This window comes from Panthera onca, chromosome A1, assembly GCF_046562875.1.
Source record: "Panthera onca isolate mPanOnc1 chromosome A1, mPanOnc1 haplotype 2, whole genome shotgun sequence".
NCBI classification, from domain to species: domain Eukaryota; kingdom Metazoa; phylum Chordata; class Mammalia; order Carnivora; family Felidae; genus Panthera; species Panthera onca.
In genome coordinates this window covers 218,630,712-218,654,082 of record NC_138339.1, presented here as the reverse complement: position 1 = coordinate 218,654,082, position 23,371 = coordinate 218,630,712, and the positions used below count along the sequence as shown (strand labels likewise).

At 43.9% G+C, this 23,371-nt stretch overlaps 1 protein-coding gene and 1 long non-coding RNA gene across 17 annotated transcripts in view; one reads left to right on the top strand and one right to left on the bottom strand.

Moving 5' to 3' along the window:
• CAB39L (calcium binding protein 39 like) overlaps positions 1 to 2,911 on the top strand; it is a 130,506-nt gene extending 127,595 nt beyond the window's left edge. For all 11 annotated transcript variants that reach the window (XM_078433893.2, XM_078433911.2, XM_078433915.2 and 8 more), the window contains one exon: positions 561 to 2,911. In XM_078433893.2, coding sequence (XP_078290019.1) covers positions 561 to 740 — 180 coding nt within the window. In that variant the 3' untranslated portion in view covers positions 741 to 2,911. The remainder of the gene's footprint in view (positions 1 to 560) is intronic.
• On the bottom strand, positions 2,496 to 23,037 carry LOC144613017 (uncharacterized). Of its 6 annotated transcripts, none has more exons than XR_013550322.2 (4): positions 17,047 to 23,037; positions 8,976 to 9,438; positions 4,517 to 4,739; positions 2,496 to 3,675 (listed from the first exon to the last, which is right to left on the bottom strand). It is a non-coding gene; the product is annotated as an uncharacterized LOC144613017 (long non-coding RNA). The 6 variants fall into 6 exon arrangements; XR_013550321.2 differs by having other exon boundaries at positions 2,496 to 4,739; positions 8,976 to 9,020; positions 9,259 to 9,438; XR_013550324.2 differs by lacking the exon at positions 4,517 to 4,739 and having other exon boundaries at positions 8,976 to 9,020; positions 9,259 to 9,438.
• Positions 23,038 to 23,371: the final 334 nt, after the last annotated feature.

The following is a 23,371-nucleotide window of genomic DNA, read 5'->3' as shown; positions in this document are numbered from 1 at the left end:
TTTAGCACATGATTTTCTGACATACTAATAAGTATTGTATAAAGGTCAGGCATTCTGTATAAAACGTAAACCAGTTGGGGGTCCTTTTTAAAACAAAAATATTTATTTTGAGAGAGAGAGAGAGAGTGACTGTGTGTGTGTGTGTGTGTGTGCATGCATGCAGGGGAGGGGCAGAGACAGGAAGGGAGAGAATCCCAAGCGGGCTCCCGTCAGTCAGCACAGAGCCCAACGCGGGGCTCAATCCCAGGAACCATGAGATCATGACCTGAGCCAAAATCAAGAGTTGGATGCTTAACACACCGAACCACGCAGGCACCCCACCATTTAAGACATTTAGAATCGAAACAAAGTAAAATTTAAAATGTTTGTAGATGGTTCTAATGTGCTCCTGGCTAGCTGCCCAGAACACATATGAATGGGGAATTACTGACTTCCCTCAGTGGGGAAGCATAATCTGGGGCCTCTATATTTTACTAACACAAGTAGCACGAGGACCCCGAGTGGGGTCTACATTGTGGCTGCTGTGCGTTCCTTGTCCGAGGTGTTTCTTTACGTTTCAGGTGTTCGTGGCCAGTCCTCACAAAACACAGCCTATCGTGGAGATTCTATTAAAAAATCAACCCAAACTCATTGAGTTTCTGAGCAGCTTCCAAAAGGAAAGGACGGACGATGAGCAGTTCACCGATGAGAAGAACTACCTGATTAAACAGATCCGGGACTTGAAGAAAACCACCCCTTGAGGGGCTCACCCACCCTCCTGCCACAGTCACCGTGTCATTTGTTTGTACAGAAAATGTCATTTGAAAAAGTCATTGTTCTTGGGAAGGTTTTGGAGGTGCCTGTTTTTTCTCAATTCATTGTTCAGGGTAGATGGAATATAAACATTTGAATGAAAAATGATTAACCTAGAATAATGTATTCATTTGAATCAAGTCTGGGATGATTAATGTCAAATCAGAGCCATTGTATTAGATGTTGATAAACAAGTTTTAACCCTTTGTTGGCAAAAGGCAGCAGGGTCATGGGCTTGCAGATCTGAGCCCTGAGTCAGCACAGGCCACCGAGTAGAAGCCCAAAGCACGGGCATCACTGAGCCCTCAAAATTAAGTTCTCAGAGGAGAATTGGCTGTGGGGGCAAGAGGCGCAAAACCATCCCGCCTATCTGCACTTGGACACTCAGTTTTGTCAAGGCGCTGAGAGAGCTGGTGAAGTAACGTCCACGTTTTCAGTCGTCCTTGTTCCCTGCCCGTGTGCTCGGACTGTAGCTAACTTGCTAGGGAAGCACAGCCCCCCTCTCCCTCACTGTCCGAGCCCTGTCGCAGTGGCTCTCCTCAGCACCCGACTTCCTGGGGCACCCCCTGCAACCTCCAGCCTGGTTAGCGGTTAGTGGGGGACCCGCCTAGCAAAGGGAGGATGCATCAGCAAGAGTCACAGGGACTTGGGGACCCGTGGGTAGGACCTGCTCACAGATGGTGAGGCCGGGGGCACTGCTGTTTCACACAGGCTCCTGGAGGGTTAGGGAATGTTTGGAATAATTCGACTGTTCCTCATTGTCATTATGGGAAAATTTTTTTGTGGTGAAAGTTGTTTTAGAGTAGGAATCACGCACTGGGATGCCTGGCATGTACAAAACTGTGGGTCTAGAGGGTGAGACCCGCTTCTATAAAGAAGGGAACTTGCCATTGGAAGGGCAAATGATTAAATGTGTGCAAAAAACTCTTAAATGACCAAAAGTTATCTTTTTTTATCTTTATAATTATTTTCTAATTAGCTGCCACTCTGATTTCCCATTAAAGCTTTCGGCAACAAGGTAGAAACCCTACAAAATTTTGGTCTCAAATATTCTCTTGCATACCCGTATGATTAAGGGACTTAATTTGTGTTCTTTTTTAAAAAAGGCACGGGCCAACAACAAAAAAGGTTATGATTTGTTTTTAGACCTCAAGTGTATAGAATGAAATCTTAAAGCTATATTTGCAAGACATTAGGGGTATAATGATTAATGTATATTTTTCGTATCTTTCTAAATCGTGAGGGGTTGCCTTCCATCAGGACCCACAGTTTATACCACACCGTGTGCCGTGTTCTTCAGCGGGCATTTCTCCACCAGAGAGGGAAGGATGCCTCTCCAGGGATCCTCCTCTGGGCTCCGTGCCCTCTGTCGCTTTTATATGTGAAGGATTACCTGGCAGGGGTCCACCCTTCTTGGCAGGGGCGCAGGTCCGTGTGGTTCTGGGCCCAGCGTGGAGTCCTGAGGCCAACGGAGAGGGGCCTGTGGGACCTCTCACAGCAGCTCTGGCCAGTGCCGGTGCGGACGGCCACCCCCACCTGGTGGCGCATTCGAGGACCTTCGTTCTTTAGCTGACTGAAGTCAGCTTATTTTTATAACATTCCCAGACAGTCCAGGCTCTCTTAGAATTTGACTTTTCTGATTTTGCTTATTTGATTCAAAGAGAGGACTGTAAACATTCAAAAAGAGAGAGAGAGAGAAGCCCTATAATCGTTGGAAATTTATTTGGCTGCTAATACTGTTCTGCAACATCTTAGGACACATGTTTCCATTTGGAAAGCAATGCCTTGTTGTAATTCTTTTTTGATAAATAAAATGTTTTATTTCCTCTGGGCGTGAATTAGCTCTTGGCCAACAAATCCTTACCCTAGATCAGTACCTGTCCAACAGAAAACTAGAGCCTAAGAGGCCATGAATGAAGTAGATGGGGTTTTGTGTGAGACAAATTTGTAAATTATTAACGTGAAAGGGGGGAGCAAGAAGCTCACAGTCAAAATATGTTTGCACAAAATTCACTGTAAATATTGTGAGAATTGAACTTGGAGAAGGTCCTATTTAATAAGCTATTTCAAAACACACATTTAAATAAAGACTGACTAAATAAAAAGGTGCCACACACTCTGTGGTCAGTTTCCTTCCTCTGCATGTCCCCGGTTTGTGTTCCTGTCACTCCCAACAGGGAAATCCCCAGGTGGAGGGCGGGCTGGCCTCTAGGGGGCGCTCAATCTGCCCAGAGGCCCCACAGCATCTTCCCCTGCACTTGACTAACTGCACGGCCTTGTTGCTGTCCCACTGTCCAAGTGAGGCTGCCACTGACAGAGCACCGCCTGCCTGGCACTAAATACACATCTCAGCCAGAGCCACTCCCATTTCATACTTGAGGAAACTGAGGCTCTGAGCAGTTTAACTTTCCCAGACAGCACGGGCTAGCCCTGGGGTACAAGCCCCTGGTGGCCTGAGGCCAAACTCTGTTCCTCCTCCCTCTTTCATCCTCAAAGCTGGGAACCAGGAGAGGCTCAGGGTGTCAGGAAATACTCTGTGCCCTTCCCTGCTGCCGCCTGGGAGGCTCCTGGGGGGCCAAAGGCAGAGTGAGCCAGCAAGGATTGAGATCATGATGTTCTTGGACGAGGCTCTTGGCTAAAGCCAGGCATCTGCCCAAATGTTAGGATTACCCCTGGAGAAAAGGCCGAGTGCACACAGTCCTGGTGCAAGCTTTCTCAATCGCCGGCCTCCCTGGGTTCTCTTCCTTGGCGGCTCTGGGGGGGCATATCTGCCAGGGAGAGGGAGGAGCAGGTGAGCCTCTCAAAGCCTCGGTCACCAGCCAACTGGTCTGTGTGATACAAAGCTGCTTGGAGCCACAGTGCAGTCTGGAAATTACACAAGACCTGGAAGAGATCATAATAATGTAACAGAAAATGAAATAGGAGAGTCACACTTTTTTTTAATATGAAAAGACAGATGTTTCCAAATAGACTTACAGATCTTTCTAGTCTACTTATATGAGCCAAAACCAAGATTTTATATCTTTTTTTCCCCATTTTATCCAAAACATTACTGTACGTTTGGCATGAAATCGCCAACATTTTGTTCTTCCAGGAAGGTTTCGGATGCTGTAGTGAGGGCCTGTTGGTGGACAAAGGTCTGAAACATATGAAGCTAGATTTGGTCTTCCTAAGAAGACTGAAAAGATTGAAGATGGATGTGAACAAGGCTATCATTTTACTTTTGAAATCTGGAAAGTGCTTTTATGTCGCTACCATAACAAAAGCATAGTAAAACAACATGCTAAGCCTGGCTTGCACTAGGCCTCTACAGATATGTCACTTTGTGGAGGAGAACACAGTGACTGAAAGGGTAAGGAACGTGCTCCACGTTAGCCAGCAACTGAGCCGGGATTTAAGGCTAGGTCTGCTCCCAAAGGCTGTCTCTTTGGAAAGGAGGATGCATCACAAGGCAGACATGCTCTCTGGCTTTCCCAGGGTGGGGACAGATACTTCACTTCACGGCCCCCAAGGAAAAAGAGGGAATCCTGGATTCCAGAGCTGAAGGATAACTCAGTGGAAAGACTTCAAAAGCTAGATTCATTCAAGGGGGGAAAATTTGTTCCGCTTGGTCGTCTGATGTTTGGAAGGTCAAATGAGACCTACAGGATAGGGAATTCAATCTAGAATTTTGAACAACCCTTTGACTGCATGCAGGTATTAATTTCAGACTGTAATTCTGCACCTGCTTTTGTTCTCTTGGCTTGCTTTTTCAGTTGGACGTAACGTTGGCTTAGATTTCCTGACAGGAGTGGTTGCTGCCCAGCCGGCCATTCTTCCATCTCAGATTCCTCTGTGGCCCAGAGCCACAGGGCTGCCACAAGGCAGAAGTCTGATGGATGCACATCTGATTCCTGTGGGGATCACCTAGCCCCTCCCGTGGAGGAGGGTGTATGAGGACCAACACCCTAAAATAAAGTCACAAAACCACATAAAAATTCACAACCCCTTTACCATCAACTAACACGGATTGTGATTTAATCACTACACCGTGAGCCATCTATGTTACTTTAAAGAGCCGCGACCATGGGGGACTTTGGGGAGAACATGTTAAATGCGTTAATCTGTCCTTTAGGAGAGGTTGGAAAACATGACTTCCCTTAGTTTTAGTTCTCCTGTAATTTGAATTGCAAAGCAACCAAAACATTGATTTATTCAACCACTTGTTTACCCATGTAACCCAATGTCCATTGAACTAATTCTGGACCAACCACAGAGGGACACAGCAGGATTGCCAGAGGGGTTAGGCCTCGTATACTGTCCCTGAGTCAGCAGGGCAGGTCAAGGCCGACTGAAAGTGGGAACCCATGAGGAAGCACTGGAGTCCGTGGAGCCACTCCGAGCCCTCCATCTTCCAGAATGGCGGCTGACCACGGGACAGCGCAGTTCACTGGGGAGCTCCCCAGGCTGATCCCAGATTCAGAGAAACTTTGCCAGGGTACATGTGGCTGCCACTTGGCTTCTCCTCGCAGCTCTGACAACTTGAGACCCAAATTCATTAGTCCTGGAAACGTGTTTCGGCTTAGCTAAGTGGACACATTTCAAACCCACCACTGAGGGAATTGTTTCCACATCCTCTTCGTGTCCTCTCTCTCTCTCTCAAAGACCTCTAGTTTTTCCCCTTAAACGACATGAGAGGTTTGCACAGTCAGTGAAGCTACACAAACGGTGCGGAAGGCCACACACCTGGACTTCATTCCAGCTCCACGACCAGCTCTTGGAGCTGAAGAATCACTGAGCTGCAGTTTCCTGCCCAAAAAGCAAGGCAAAAAGAAGACCTGCCTCACAGCGAGGTTTTGCAAGTGAAGGCGCTAACGTGGGTGACCTGTGCGTCGCGAGCCAGCTCAGGAGGTGCTTCCCTGTCCTCTCCCTCAGTGGCCCTCAGGGGCTCACTGCCAGCCGGGGAAAAGGTTTGCTGTGTGCAATCCAGGCACAAGGAGCCACAGGGCCTGGAGCATGGCACGGTCAGAGAATGACGAAGTGCGTGCCCGGTGTGTCAGGTGTGGATGTGTGGAGGGGGCCGGGAGGGGAGTCTTGAATGCTGTCCTAAGGGTTTAATACCATCATCAAGGCAGCTATTGCTGACTTAGTGCCTGCTGCTTAGACACTTCAGGAGGTACAAAACTCAGTCCTCAAAACCACCCTGTGCTGATTACCCTGATTTTACAGATGCGGAAACAGAGGCAGAGCGAGGGGCACTTGCCCAAGATGGTACAGGGAGCACATGGCTGAGCGGGATTCAAACCCACAGCCCAGAGGCAGAAGCTACAGGACTTGTGAGACATTCAGGGCTTAACATCGACCACACCTAGTTCCGTGCCATTTCTGGAAGATAAGGGCGAGGACCAGGGCGCCTCACAGGCCTGTGGCTGTGGCCAGGTGCCCACCCGAGGGACCAAATCGTGTGAGAGAGATGGTGAGGGCAGCTCTGGATAGTTTGGTGTGGTATCTCCACATGGAGACTCTGGGCAGCAGGTGGACAAATGAATCTGGAGCTCAAGAAAAGTAGGGGCCAATCGCACTGGTTTGGGGGGGTTACGGAAGTCCACGTGCGGAGGAAGCCACCCGTTCCTTGCTGTAGTTGGGGCCTCAGAACACACCCAGTCCTTCACCCCATTTTCAGGTGTATTCTTATGTTACCTGTAGCTGTCTCTTCTCCTCTCTCCTACTGGAGGCTCAGGGGAAAACCACCATGTTCCTTCCCTTCAGCCTCCTCTGTTTGTTCAGTGAGGGTTGAGGGCTGCTGGGTGTGTACTCCTTCCTCCCTGACGGCCCCAAGTTCTTTCTAGGTGTCCACCAGACCCAGTCATGGCGACATCGATCCGAGTCTGTGTCTCATGCAGTAAGTAAGCTCTGTGGGCCAGAGCTGCTCACTAAGAGGCTTGGTATTTCCATTAAAGACCAGGCTGACATACCTTTGAAAAAGTGCCATCGGGACAAAAGGTGGTTGACCTCCCAGCTAGGCCTGGCTCTTTCCCCAGCCCCATCCTGGAGAGGCCCTGGTCTGGATGCCAGCTTCAGGAACAGAGGCAAGGCCCTAACTGCAGACTGCTGTTCCTGCTGTGGGGGAAGAAGCCTCTGCCGTTTTCTGGGGGCGATGCATGGCATTCACAGGGCCGTGACCTGGCCCATCTGTGTGAATGAGACTCTGTGCTGCCTGGGGTTTTGGGAGGAAGGAGGAGGGCGTGCCTGCAGCCACCTGGTGGCCTCTGGCAGCACCAGGCTGCCCTTCACCTTGACAGGGGACATTTCAAACAGACTGGCAGTTTTCAGTTGGCAGTTGGCTGTGCCCGTCTGTGTCCTCGAGTGGCACACAGCCTGAGCCACCAGGAAACCAGCGCCTGGAGGAGAGGGCCAGGGCAAGGAGGGCATGCAGGACTTCACCCAACGTCGCTGTCGGGAAAGGCTCAGGATCTGGCCCTGACCTCATGGAGAGGAGCTGGGATCTGGTGTGAGCTGCCTGTGGGAAGCCAGTGAGGAGCTGATGGGCCACCTCGCTGGAGACGATGCCCCAGTGTCCCTGCGGCTCCTCCCCAGGCTGGATGCTGCCCTCTCCTCAGAGCTCTTCTCTGCAGCCCCCAACAGTGCCAAGGAGAGGAGTCTGTGAGAGTCAATTCACCACAGAAAGGCCATCCAGGATGTGCCGAGGCTGCTGGCGGCCGGCCAGAACCCTCTCCACTGTCAGCCCTTCTCTCCCTCCACACTCCAGGACAGGGGAGACTGTGACCACTGTCCCTCCACCCCTCCTCTCTGACCACTCCTCTCCTGAATGGCCCCATATACCCTCCTCTACCTCTACACCCCCATGTGCATGCCCGTGACCCCCATCACTGCGGACCCAGACCCCTTGTCTGATCTCCAAGCGGCTAAGTTTTCCTTCTTCTGGATGGGCACTAGGACCCCGAGGCAGAGCCGGTGACTTCCCGAGCACCCCCCTCAATGTCCCACTTGTTCACACCAGCAGTCTACCAGGTCCTGAGTGACTCCTCTCACCCCCAGCCCATCCCTCTGTATTTCTACTCCCGAATCACTTGCCCGGCCTGAGCGCTTCTCTGCAGCCACGCCATGGCCCTGCCCCTGACCGCAGCTGCTGCTGCGGTGGGGGGGGGCGGGGGATTTCCTGCGGGGGGGGGGGGGGGGGGGGGAGGGGGCAGCTCTCCGCGCACTTCCCAGGGGAACTTCTCATAGTTCAGACAGGCCCCGGCGGCCCTCCCCTGTCCCATAACCTCTGATGGCTTCCCTGGACACTCAGAAGCACACCCAAGCCCTTGCCACTGTCCTCCAAGCACCGGGTGCCTGGTCTGGCTCCCAGGAGGTCCCAGCAAACCCCGCTGCTTGTCAGTTCCTGCCCTGGTCTTTCCCCTTCTAGGCTGTTACTTTCGCCTGGAGCTATTCTCCAGCATATACTCTGTCTGGCTGCCTCTTGACCCCATCCTCAAACCCCCAGCTTAAATATCTGCCCGGGTCTTCCCCAAGCACAGGAGCCTCCCACACCAGGTCGCAAACCTCCTGGAGCCAGGCAATGTCTGTCTTCTTCACAGACACATCCCCGGAGTCTAGCTCAGTGACTGGAATGTAGAAAGTGCTGACTTGATATGTACATTTTTTCAATCAGTGTTTTTGAATGAAAGACTGATTCATTCTTTATGAATCATAATTTCACTTGTGTCTTTCCCCTATTACTTCCTGTGGCACCACCTCTAGGCTGATCCTGCTAACTCCCTGCAACTCTGCCCTCTTTCTGCTCAATTCAGTCACATTCTCTCTCCCCTCTTCTCATTCCCTACAAATGTCACCTTTGCTCATATCCTCATCGTTTCTCATTTTGATCCAACCACCAGCCATCACTCCACACAGATGAATTCTCCACACTGATGCTGGAGTGATTGTTTAAGGGTACAAATATGATTGTGTTCTGTTACAACCTTCTATGGCTCCCTATTGCACCACAGAAGTGTTCCAAAAGCCCTTCTTGGTGTCATTCTCCCCTGCCAACCTCCTACTCCTTGCTGGCTGATGCTACAACCATATACAGTTCCAGTGAGTCATACTGTCCTTCCATGTCCCCACCATGCTCCTCTGCCCCACCCCCCAATTCCAAATCCCCAAACACCCAATAATACTCAAATTCTAGTTTCACTTACCAGCCACACCTGCATCAATTTCTGGGTCATGTAGCCATTTGGTAGCTAAAACAAATAACAGGTATTGTTGTATTCTTCCTGCCAGAACCTTTCTTTTCAGTGTTATCTGTACCTTGAGTAGGATACAAGTAACACATTGACCAAATGACTGATTGACATCGGTCCAGGAGGGATGCCTAATTAAGTGGGTATAATAGAATTAACAAGGAGTGTGACAGGTTGCAGTACTGGGCCAAAGCTAACCATGAATAGATTTAAGAAGGATAAATGTGAAGTCCTATACCTGAGTCCAAAAACAAAACTGCAGCTTTGCAGGAGGAAGCACAGGTGCTCAATCAAGGGTTTCTGGTGACTCTGACATCTGAGCCTGGCCACATCACCTCTTGCCTGGATTCTTGCAGTACCTTCTGGTCTGGAGTCCTGACCACTCATCTCTTCCTATGCCACTCCTCCTCCACTCCACCTGCAATAATTTCCTGTGTGAAACCATCAGCACCCCCTGCAGGAGCTGTCAAACAGACATGCACACACAGCTGGAATATTGAAGAGACATGGGGTTACAAACAGCTGTCAATACTTTTGTGGTCCTTGAAGTCATGAGAGAGGCTAGGGTCCCTGGGGAAAGAGAAGGAAAGCAAGAGGCAACAAGGGCAGAGAGGAGACTCCTGACAGGAGAAAAGAGAGATGAGAAACACAGGAAGTGTCATGAAAACCAAAGAAGGAGTTACAGAAGGGCAGGATGATTCAAGGCGCTAAAGGCTGTCAGGACCATGTAGTGTTTGGCCATTAGAAGTTGGGGGCCCCTTCTCACAGGGAGAGTGGAGCAGAAGGTAGCAGTGGTTTGTGAAACAAAAGATGAAGATGTTAAGAAAGCTAGTACAGGCTTTCAAGTAATGAGGGAAAGAAAAACAGTGGTTAAAGGGAAGTCTTTGTTTTCTGAAGGTTGAAGAAATGTATCAGTTAGCAACTGCTGCATAACAAATAATTCCAAACTCAATAAGTTAAATAAAACCAATTGTTTTTTTCTTGCAAGCCTCTGGGTTGGCTGGGAGTCAGCTAATCTAAATAGGACAGCTGAGGCAGCTCTGCTCCTTGTGTCTAATGAAGGCAGAAATGCAAAAGAACAAATGGGAACATACAAGGCTTCTTGAGGCCTAATATCAGAACTGGTATAATGACATTTTCACTTCATTCTATTGAACCCAAAATCAAGAGCTGAGAAATATATTCCACCTGTTGCTAGGAAGAAATGCAAAGCAATATGGTAAAGGATGCAAATACAAAAAGGGTAAAAAATTGGGCCATCATGCCTTCTATGGTGGGAGACAAGCAGAGGTGGAGATGGAAAGAAAGAAGGCATTGGAAAGGGAGAGACTGGACAAAATCTAGCGAACACTGGGAGAAGTGTGACAGGTACTGAATTTGCATAAGAACTAGATTCATGTTCCTGCTTGACCAATGACCAACAGTGCAGCCTTGGGTCAGTCATTGGGTCTGAAACTCCATTTCATTCCTTGTGAAGAGGAAATGATCACCCCTACATCATGGTGTGAAAATTAAATGAGGTAATATAAAAAGTGCTTTTCCATGAAGTGCAAAACCATGTACAATGACACAGTAAGTTTCCAGAAGGGGTGGGAGGTTGTCATGGGACAGCAGGAACACAATGGCTACTCTCAAAGACTGAAGGGCATTCATGTGGAAGAGGATGAGAAACAAAGAGGTCTGTGTTACAGACCAAAGGCTAATGATGGAAATGGGGGAGGGGGGAGTTATGTCGTAAAAAATAACATTTTAATAATGAGTAGAGTTCAAATGTGGCTTTAGGAGGTGGTGATTTCTTCATCACTGGAGGTGTGGGTGCATGGGAGAAGAGCCGGGCTGACCTGTTATCTTTAGAGGATGGTGGAAGGGGACCTGTGCAGCCCATTCATGGGTCATTGGATTGATCAGTGTTTCTCACCCAAGGGCAGTCCCCCATGGCACACCCCATTGTGGGCGTTTGTTGTCCAAATTTCTAGATGATTCAAGTGGCATTTGGTGCAGGTGGGCCAGGGGTACTAAATCCCCTGACAATGCTCAAGATAATCCTAAACAATGGAAAATGATCACACTCAATATGGCATCAGTGCCCCTGTTGATAATCACTGGATAAGGTGATTTCTGAGTTCCAACCTTGAGGGACCAAATAAACACATGTCCCATTTTTAGCAAATGTAACCTGGCAAGCCCCCCAGCCTATTTTGCCACAATGTTTCACTGTTCTAGCTGAAAAAGTATTTGACTTCAGAAGAATTTTAGATATGGTTAAACAAGCACAGTCACAATGGCAAAAAATTTATAATCCCTTTCAATAGTAAAATTATCCTCAAAGTTTTCTAAAACAGTCATAAATACACATGCTTGTGTAAAGGATTATGAAAAGATGGTCAGGTACATAAATCATTGATTATTCTAGCATGTAAAGAGAGCCAACCACCTTGCTTGGAGACACCACATTAACTATATAGTTAATGTGCCAGCTGAAATAAACAGTACACATTTAATTTACTACGATTTTGTTTATCCCTTAGAACATAAAATCTCTTTGGAGATGTCTGTTTTCTTAAAAAAAATAAAAGTCTAGGAAGTTTGAACTAGAACCTTCTTTCCCAGTGTTCACATTTCCTCAGTTTGGGCGCTTGGATCAAATTCAGTAAATATTTGTTTCTGAGGTTGATGGTGCTTCTGTCACTGAGGCATTTTAATTTTATCTTTAAAAATTTTTTTTTAAGTTTATTTATTTTTGAGAGACAGAGAGAGACAGCACGAGCAGGGGAGGGGCAGGGAGAGGGAGGGAGAGAGAGAGAATCCCAAGCAGGCTCTGCACTGTCAAGCAGAGAATCCCAAGCAGCTCAGCACAGAGCTTGATGCAGGGCTCGATTCACAAACCTCGAGATCATGACCTGAGCAGAAACCAAGAGTCAGACGCTTAACCGACTGAGCCACCCAGGAGCCCCATTGAGGCATTTTTAGAGAATGGTCTGACCGTGCATTCTGTGTCACCCTCCTGGTCCACCCAAACCACTACTGGGCCACTTACAACGACTTTGTTGGAGACGTTCCCAGAACGAACAGTCTGTGCAGAGGCCCATGATGGCATCTGATTCTGGACAATTCCCACAGATCAAATAGGCAGGAAGAACTGAAGTTTGTCACGTTGGTAGCAACCTTAGCCGAGAAAGGTGGAGCCTCCCTACCCTGTATTCATCCTATAATATATATCCATTAATTAGGGAATTGTTTGGGCATGATTATAGTAGTTTGAATGGTGTCTTTCCTCCGCATGTTTAATTATTATTATTTTTTCTTTAGAAAGAAAGCGAGTGATCAGGGGAGGGGCAGAGGAGGAGGAAGAGAGAATCTTAAGCAGACTCCAGGCCCGATGTGGCGCTCGATCTGATGAACTGGGAGATCTTGACCTGAGCCAAAATCAAGAGTGGGACCTTAACCAACTGAGCTACCCAGGGACCCCAACTTTGGCTTTTTTTATAAAAGAAAACACTTCTTTCCACCTAATACCCCAACAAGCATATGGGTTCTCCATTAGATGACACTAAAGTGTATAATTTCAGCCGAAACAGTGTCCTTTAATAAGGCTACTTCAGTGTCAGAATGAACCAGGTATGGCAAAATTTGTCAACAGAAACACTTGTATCTGAGAGTATAGTTATTTGCATTTTTAACATTACTTTTCTTCTGTTCTTCTGGATGCTTTCCAAAATATTTCCTTGTTCAGCATGGAGTATTTTTTAAGAACCTAAACCAATACAACCTTCTGGATCCACTGAGGTCAGCTGATAGTTCCCTGAGAAGCGTAATACCCGACATCTGGGTGGAGAGCTGGAGTCACGTGTGCTTATTTTTGTCAGACCACTAGTTCTTCTCGATGTACCTCTCTTTCATTTATCTTCATGGATATTTACGTCTGACTCCCAGCTGGACTATAAGTTCCACGAGGGCAGGGTGTGTCCCTGGGTTTGCTCAACAGAGTGCCAGGCACACAGTAAGCTCTCAGAAATATTGGTCAGTGGGATGATGAGTCATGGAGTGTTCAGATAAAGAGCCAGGAGAACTACCACTGGTTATCATCACGGATGAAACCAAGTTGGCCAGAGGTTGTGGTATGCTACACAGGAGCCTCACTGCTCATGGGCTTAACATTCTTGAGATTTAATGACATCAGGCACCCATAGTACCTTTGCATCTTCTAGCATAACTCTTGCTTTCTTTTTTTCAAACTCTGGAAATGGGCACATCGGACTCTACCAGGTACTTCATGCTGCTCAGACCCCACCCCCACCTCCACTCATTAGGAAGAGCCGTGTTCTCTACAGGCAAACAGCCTCCTTACTCCACCTCATGCCCTGGGGATACATCCCAGGCTGAGCACCTTTAGGTGTGGGTGTCAGCACTGGGATGGACCACAGCTTCTCCCGGTTCAACTTCGCCTGGACTCCAATTTCCGAAAACTGAAACTTGCAGAAACACAACTGCCTTCATATCTAGAGTGGCTGGGAGGGAGTTGGGGGAAGAGTTATTCCAGAAAAGTCCGGGCTCATGTCCTTCTGAAAGACATGTGCTTTCCCTAACAAATTGCTTTGTGCCATACTCAACAAAGCTATACTCAACAAAGCCTGCATGGATTCCCCTTATATCTTTCTCCTCCCCCAAAAGCTATATGCGTTTAGAAATAACATTCAGGAAAATGAGAAATACTCATGTACCTTAGTGTCACTAAAGATAGAATTCATGTTTATAAAGAAAAGTGTTGGCACAGAAATAAAGCGGACCAAACTGAAAAGATCTGGCAGACAATGGAAGTCAGGCGAGGTTTGCAGGAACAGTAACTTGCTGGGTTACAGTCATCCTTATGGAAATGAAAGCTGTAACTCTATGTGGTAAATTAAAATAAAAAATGATGACATATGGGCAGACATGTATACTTGCTAGTCTCTTGAGTTATTTCTATCATCACAAAGGAAACACAAGCTTGATGGTCCCTTTGTAAAAACAGGTAATATTTCACTGCTTTTCCATTGTGCATAATCATTACAAATCACGAAAATTCCATGAATGTGTTGCATACTGAAACTTCACTCGAATGTATCATAAAAATTTTTTTCATTGTTTTTTAAAATATTTTTGAGAGTGAGTGAGTGGGGGAGGGGCAGAGAGGGACACGAGGATCAGAAGTGGGTTCTACACTGATAGCAGAGAGCCCGACGTGGGGCTCAAACTCAGACTGTGAGATCATGACCTGAGCCCAAGTCAGCTTAACTGACTGAGCCACCCAGATACCCCTCATAATTTTTTTTTAATTTTGTAGAGTGAGTTATTATAAAAAATGATCATAAAGTAAATGCTCAGGCTTCAGGGGAAGCTCATCAGGGAGTACCCAGGGTGGATGTTTCAGAGGTACAGGGTGGGAGCCAGGGTCTGAACTGAACCGGAGCCTGAAGCCACCTAGTGGACCAATTCTAGCACAGGTCAGAGGTGAACACCAGAACCAAAAAAGAAATCAGAAATAACAAATGCAAACACATCCAGATGCTACAGTGATGGTGAACAAGATTTGACCCTATCCCCAAAGGTTGCTTTGAGAGGATCTTTCTCAGGTACTCCTCATCTCCATCAAGTCTTTAAAAAAGTCCTTGGTGGAAGAACATGCACTGCTCTAACACAATACCTTAGGGGCTTATCCCCAAGGAAAAGATGGATAATGGTATTATGGGGTGGCTATTTGTATCAAATATATTAGTGAAAATGTTTAAAATGACTGTGTGAGTTTGATGCTTAAAGCCAAAACATTACAGAAAATGCAAAAATGGAGATATGAATATATTAATTTACCTCTATTTTTCATCCTCAAAATCATTAAATGAAAGTAAAGGATTTTTGTTTTATTTTGAATATAAACTTACAGGACAAAGAGAATGGAGAAATCAACAGCAACGTTTTGGGAGGTGTGCCTACAAAAGCGAGGCCCTGAAGGCTGCTGTTCTGCATGATGCCATGTGCTCTGTTCTACACTGTTCCAGAATATCTGGTGAAGAACCCTAGTTTATTAGGGTTTCAACCCAAACCTCGAAACTTTCTCTAGTAGTGTAACAAGGATTATGAAACAATGCCTTCCAATTTCTGAGGGACAATGATTCCCAATCTACAATTCTATACCTAACCAAACCATCAATTAAATGTGAGGAATAAAGATATTGGCAGATACTCAGAGTATCAAAACTGCTCCACACCCAAAGTCTTATCTGACAGTCATCCTGCTACCATGTACCCATTCTCTGTATCCTTTCTCAGGAATCTTCTGAAAAATATGCCCCACCAAATAGAGAAAGACATGGGTCCCTGGAAACAGGGGATTCCCAAGACAGTTGTGAAGGGTGGGCCCCAAAATACACCTGTGCAGCATGTCTAGTGAGCAATCAGTCCAGACTGGAGGTGGACAGAAGGCCTTAGGAGGGATTTCTTCAAAAAGAATTTTTTTAGGATACCCAATATGCCTGACTGTATTGAGAGAAGGTTACATAACTGGGAGACCAGTTTGGCTATAGATTAGTACTAAAATAGAAAACCAAGCCAAAAAAAAAAAAAGGCAATTTTTAAATTCAGGAAAATAAATTCAATAAAGAAAGGAAAAGGAATGCTAGTACACATGACAAACTGTGATTAGCATTTACAGAGTCATAATGACAAACAGTGAATATTGATGCAACCAAAACAAAAGTGTAACAGTGCGGAGCATGGAGAGAGGAAGTATGTGGAGAGGGGAGTGAGGTGAAAGAAAGCTATTCCATTATGGAAATTCAAAAGACAATGGCTCAGGGGAGTACGGCTGGCTCAGTTGGTTAAGCATCAGACTTTGGCTCAGCTCATGATCTCACGAGTTCATGAGTTTGAGCCCCACATCTGGCTCTCTGCTGTCAGTGCAAATTTGGCTTCGGATCCTCTGTCTCCCTCTCTCTGCCCCTTCCCTGCTTTCTCTCTCTAAAAATAAACATCTTGATTCGAAGTAAGGTTTATAGAGCTATCTATCAATTCAAAGTAAGGTTTATAGAGCTATTTATCATTTAAAATATGTAGGTATAATTTTACTAAAAAATGACTAAATTGACAATAATGGAAGTCCTTGAATTTATTACTGTAACATACATATTAAAATCAGCCAACATGGCAAATGTGAGCTTACATTAGAAATAAAACTGAAAATGGGGGGAAGGGAGGCACAACCCTGACACTTCTTGATTAGGCCCTTGCAACATTGTGAACTAGTATTTACGAAATCATTTCATCTCCCAGACTCTCCTGTTTCCAGATTTATAGAAAGTGTGCTACAGTGGATGAAATCTGAGTTCCTTTGAAATCTATTTATTTATTTTTTTTTCAACGTTTTTTTATTTATTTTTGGGACAGAGAGAGACAGAGCATGAACGGGGGAGGGGCAGAGAGAGAGGGAGACACAGAATCGGAAACAGGCTCCAGGCTCCGAGCCATCAGCCCAGAGCCTGACGTGGGGCTCGAACTCACGGACCGCGAGATCGTGACCTGGCTGAAGTCGGACGCTTAACCGACTGCGCCACCCAGGCGCCCCGAAATCTGTCTATTTAAATGCAGTTCATTGTACATGGTAAATATATTTATGGACCAACTTCTACATACTTTAATGTAGGGTATTCCATTTTAAATGGGCCTCATTTTCAACTGGTACTTACTAATGGGGTTTGTTTTACTTGGAGACAGGATTTTCAAAACTCAGCCTAAATGATAGAAAAGTTCTGTACTTTTTGTATTAAGTAGGTCCATTGGATTTTTAATGGTCAACAGTAACTGTATTAAAAATATCAATGAGTCTAGGGGCACCTGGCTGGCTCAGTAGGTAGAGCATGTGACTCTTGATCCCAGGGTCATGAGTTCAAGCCCCACAAGGAGTGTGGAGCCTACTTAAAAAAAAAAAAGGAATAAAAAAATCAGTAACTTTAAGATACATGACAAATGCTGATACAAGAAAAGATAGGCCTACCTGGTCAACCGATAAGAGAAAATTTGATCAGACCCAACAATGTGCTCTATCCTTGCAAAATGAATCATAGCATGTATGATGACTCAGGCCATGGAACAGGTATGTCACTTTTCTGTGCTGGGAGGCAAATATAATAGACTCAATTCTATGCTCTTAAGAGAAGGAAATCAGGCTGTCTCTGTATGACATCCAGCTATGACCAAACCTCACCCAAGTTAAATTTTGATTGATTGATGTATAGCCCAGCTAGGTGTTAACTCTAGATTTTCCATTACCTTTTGGAAACAGGTGGAAAAAATTATTGCAGGTTGAGGGTATTTACAAAATGGTCTGGCTGATTCACATGTATCAGTAATCTGAAAAACGAACAAACAGAACCAAGCAAAGCTACAGGTTATCACCTCCCCCCCCACCTAAATTAAAATCAGAGATGTGAGATTTCAAACTGCTTTTGACTTACCCACCCTAAACCTAAGTTCTTTAAAAGATCTGAAAATTTATCAGTTCGATTTGTCATCTTCAAATCTGGGGACCTAGCCATAGAAAAGGCCTTAGGTGTCATTATACTACATGAAATGGCCTTACATCCAATACAGTAAGGCATGTATCGTAAAATACACTTACACTTGATGGTTTATGCCAGTGGCTTTCAGCTGGGGGTGACTTTGCCCCCTAAGGAACATTTTTGGCTGTCTTCTGGATGAGGAGTTGCTACTGACATCTAGTGGGTGGAGACAAGGGATGCAGCTAAATGTTCCACAATGCAGAGGACAACCCTCACAGCAGAGTCATCTGGCTCAAAATGCCAATCGTGCCAAGGTTTAGGGAACCTGATTTTCTACACTGATTTTCTGGTGTGATAAAAACTAAAGACAAAAATCTAGCAAAGCTAGTAAACTGCTCTAAAATCTCAATAAAAGGTTTTTTGGTACATCATTTAGTTAGGATTCTGAAAAACTCACAGCTTTAAACTTGTGCTTGGAGGTAAAGATACACGATCAACTCTGGAAAATAAACATTATGCATTCAGTCTGCTACTGGACAAATTTCTTAACTTCTCAAAATATAATTTTATTATTTTTGACAGCTAAAATTTAATTTCTTCTATTTTAAAAACGTGTCCAAAGCAAATTACACTGTCTCCATTTGGGATGGAGAGCGTTTAGCATGTAGGTGCTCAGGAGTTGAGTAAATGGTAGCAATACATCTACATGTTGGCCTGAAATAACAGATCCCTAGTTCCACACTCAGTAGGTTATAAACGTGGCCTGAGCTGTAACTCAGTCCCTTCTTGGGGTGACTGAGGTAGCCATCCATAACCCGTTAGCACACTTCCTTCACTGTGTCAGCACAATGAGCCACAGCATAACTGGAAGACCAATCTGCTCAACTACAGAGAAGTTAGAAAACCCACAAAGGTTCTGGACCAAAAAGCCTCCTCTACTAACCAGAACAGAGTCACCCAGGTTAGAGCAGCTAGTTATCTTTTCCCAATAGGAAAGGTATCACAGGCTAAGGAGAATGAAGAAATTTGACAAAGGGTAACAGAGTAAATTAAATGGATTGGCTGTAAGTCTCTCTTAGAAGTGGGCATAATCAGAGCTGACTTGGTAATGGTCCTGAGAGGCTCTCTGGTCGGCCTCTGAAACAGTGCTGGTCTGGCTGTAAGCATGAATGTTCTTCCAGGAACCCAGTATGTGGGGCGCGTGGGTGGCTCAGCTGGTTAAGCAGCCGGCTTTGCTCAGGTCATGATCTCACAGTTTGTGGGTTTGAGCCCCGAGTCAGGCTCTGTGCTGACAGCTCAGAGCCTGGAGCCTGCTTCGGATTCTGCGTCTCCCTCTCTCTGTCCCTCCCCTGCTCGTGCTCTGTCTCTGTCTCTCAAAAATGAATAAACATTAAAAAAAACAAACAAACAAACAAAAAACCAGCATGTGCCCTTGAAAGCAAATGTAAAAAAGATGTGTAAGGAAAGGAAAATTTTCCCTTCTTCCCTTCTAGATTCTTTGGCTGGCCTAAAAATTAAATTGATATAAGATAACTTATCAGGAGAAAAAAACAAATTTAATTCCATATATACACAAGCCATACAAATATGAGACTCAAAAGAAGTGACCAGGAAGGCAGCCTTTATACCTTTTAAAAAACCCAGAAACAAGTATTTGTGAAGAATTGATGAAGGAATTTGGGCTTGGGGTAGCAAATTAATGAAGAAGTAATGAAGCTGTTTTTACAGGCTTCTCAATCCTGAATCCCGTCTCCAGTGATGAGAATGCTTTCACCCGCCAGGTGCCGAGAGGGTGCCCTTCACACAGGAGTTTATTTCCTGCTTCCAGGGGAACAAAGGAGTGTCCTTCTTACAATGGCTATTTCTTAAATAATTTTAATTCAACATAATCCATATGCCAAAGTGGCATATTTTTTAGAGTGGCATACTTTGCTTCCCTTCAATCCCACCTTTGAAACTGCAAAAAGCTTCATAATCCAGAAGCTGAGTTGGTAGATTATTTTACTGTTTCATGGAATTAATCTCTTAGTCTTAAAAACAGCTCAGTTCAGTTAAATGGTTGTATCTAATATTAGGAGGTTGTGATATAACTGGGCTCCCACAATTGGGTCTATAATGTGTGAGAAATCAACTATTTATTAAGGCATTTTCTATGGAAACAAAAGAAAAACAAAGGTTAATGATTACAACAAATTATAAACCAGCTTCTAAGCCCAGGGGCAGCCAGTCAAGAAAATTTCTAGATGTCAGAATCAAAGCATCTTTTGCAGTTTGAATGTCTCTGACATCACCAGGTGTTCAAGTAAACTTTCTGAGAGGCACATAGAGCAGCAGGCATGATTGTTGAAACACGAGTTATTGTGGCCATTTCTCCGAAAGTTTATATCAAGTCATTCGCATTCAGTTTATAAGGCTTTGGGGGAAAGGTTAGTTTTGTTCTTAGTGATTCCAAGTCAAAACTGAGAGAAAATTGGAAAGGTTTATTTGCAGAGCTATAGCCAAATATTGGAGGAAACTAGAACTCAGGATCCAGTAACTTTAACAGGTGGAAAACAAAACCTCAAAGCTAATTAACAGCACTAGAATCTGATATTCATAAGGTTTCTTTTTTAAGTTTATTTATTTACTTTGAGAGAGACAAAGTGAGTGAGGGAGGGGCAGAGAGCAAGGGAGAGAGAGACTCTTAAGTAGGTTCTGCACTGCCAGCTCAGAGCCTGATGTAGGGCTTGAATTCACAAAACTGTGAGATCATGACCTGAGCCGAAATCAAGAGTGGGACACTTAACCAACTGAGCCACCCAGGCGCCCCTAGAATCTGATATTTATAAAGGTGTATTGCTGAAACATAATTTTTCCATCTACCAAAAATAATCACAGAAAGACTAATTTGTTTGCAAATTAAATCTAGTTTCAATAAAGTTGGCCTATTTACACAAGTGTAGCAAGAATAGTAACTGATCATATAGGCTCTTCTAACTCTGCTTTGCTACAATTTTTGGTAAGGAATCTCAGATTGAACTCTTAAAAGCCTCTTGAGGCTAGGAAGCCAAGCCAAGGACTTGCTATCACACTTCACCTGCAATACCTACAAATCTGGGTTAATTCCTCTCTTCTCAAGGTCTCCCAAATATTCTGAGGTTCCTGAGCCTGCCAGGAAGTGACCCTCCACATTCACCTAGTAAGGCTGCTGGGAACCCTATAAGCAAGGTACCAGGCCAACTTTTCCAAGGGGTTCTATTGTTTATTGGCTCCCTAAAGTCAACCGTAGTTTCTTAAAGCTGTCTGGTCATATCTAAGTCTATGTAGATCTCTCAGATATGACATTCCAGTCAAAGCCTCAGTAACCTAACCAATGTTTCCACTTATGCTCATTTTAAGAACAGATTCTTATTGAGCTTACTCAAATAACTGTATTGCCATGAAAATAAGAATACTCACTAACAGTTGTAAAATTCTGGAGGTATGAGGTAGGGAGAAAAAGCAATTGTTTCAATTCTGCTTATAAAGGAATAATTTAACAAACTGCTATAAATCATAGATAAATTAAGAGAAAAGAGAAAAAGGTTTTTCTTAAATCTGGAAAAACCAAACATTTAAAAAAAAAACAGCAATGTTTCAAACCAAAAAGTCATAAAAAATTATGATCATCCTCCTCAGTTCACTCACTCCCATGTTCATTCAACCCCATGTAATTAATGTTTGTTCTGTGTGAATTCAGTTTTTCGGTAGTTCTGGAAATTCTTACCCAGTTCAGTTGGACGACCTTAAAGTTATCAGAAACTTGTATTCAACAATACTCGTTAGAGTCCATTCATGAACCTCCTTGAAGATGAAGCACTTTTACAGGAAAACTTTTACAAAACATCAGAATAAAACAGTAACTGTCTGTAAAGGAGAAAGGACTTAAAAATGACCATGGTTAAAGATCTGATAAAGTTCATTACAGTGCAATTGGCAAGAAAATCTGATTATATCTGGGAATACAACATTTTAAGATAGTAACTGGAATTACAGTGATAACATTATCCTGGGACATCTGATTTCTAGGAATTTCATATAATTTCTGCAACACTTAAAACAGATACCTATACAGATACAATGTAAAGAAAGCTTGATATTTCTTATTTAACAACACTTCCCATGTAATTTAGCAATATCACATAAACCAATTCATTTAGCACCTCCCTTTTATAAAGAGAAAAAACAAATCTTTTGAGATGTTCCAGGGACCCTCTGGAAAACTCCAACTCACTTTCTAGGTCAAAAAATTGTGTTTAAAAATCGATTTTGGAAAGTTTGCAAAAAATATCAAAAGGTTTGGACACTTGACTAAATAGGATCACAGATAATACTTAATTATATTTTTAACCAAAGTGACGAAAGATTTTAAAAGCAAATATAGGAGATTACATTGTTTTAAGTAAAATTCAGCTCTTAGCGTTAAGACTCAGTTAAGTAATCAAAGATCTGCTAAAGACAACATGAAGCACAGGAAAGTATTTTAGTAAAACACAACATTTTTGCTTTTCAGGCAGATTACTCAAAAGGTAAAAAACAAAACAAAACAAAACAAAACATTCATAATATCTTATTAAGAGCAGACCAATAGTCCAAGAAAACTTTGCCCTTTCTGCAAATGAAAGAAAATTACATACGCAAACTATTAAAAAAGCAAGTGTATCATTTTTAAAAACCTTTATAACAATTCAATTTTTAGCCAATGTGACTACAAAACTAACTCCCTCCCTTCCTTCCTTCCATCCTCCCTCCCTCCCTCCCTTCCTTCTTTTCCTTCCTTTCTCTTTTTCTTTTCCTAAATGTCTATGTCCTTAGTTTGTCCTTTATTTTTCTCTTTTCATTCTGAAATAACCAGCTTTACTTTAGGACAAAATTTACTTTCTTTTCTCTTAACAAAAATACATCTCCATACCTCATACCTTTTCTTAGCTAAAAACACATCCTAGTTTCCTTGCAATACAGAGTTGTTTGTTATTATTTCTAGTAGTTTTAATTATATATATTATAAGCTTTCTATAGTTACATTCATAGGGTGGTTCTCAAACTCCAAGGTCATTAGGAGAGCTGTGAAAACAGAGATTGCTAGGTCCCACACACAGTATCTGATTCAATAGGTCTCAGCGGACCCCAATAATTTGCATTTCTAACAAGTCCCCAGGTGATGCTAAAGCAGCTTGTCCAGGGAACCCCCTCTGAGAATCATTCTCTCATGCTTCTGTCTTCCACTAGATTGTGAGCTTCTTGAGATGAGGGAGCATTTCTTACACATCTTATTTCCAGGATCTAGTCAGTGTCCTGTACTCATTCAATCAATCAACAAATACTTACTGAATGCCTATTATGTGCCAGGCACTATTGTAGGCACTGGATTCATCATTTAAAACATTTATATATTTATATACATAAATATATAAATTCATATATATATACACACACACACATATAAATTCATATATATATATGAATATATATATGAATATTCATATATATGAATATATATATGAATATACATATATATATGAATATATATATATATATATATATATATATATATATATATCGCTGCCCTCATAGAGCCTTCCTTCTGGTACTACATAGTAAATTCTCAATAAATGTTGAAAACTGAGTTGTAAAGTTTATAAGGTTGTAAAGAAGGAAATATGCATTATCATGAATATTTTAATAGTGCTTGTAAATATCCATTTTCTACTTCCTAAGCCTAGTTTTTCCCATTTTATGTTTCTCCCTTCTGATATCCCCCTCAACATCCAACACATGCATCCATAAACCTGGCAGTATACC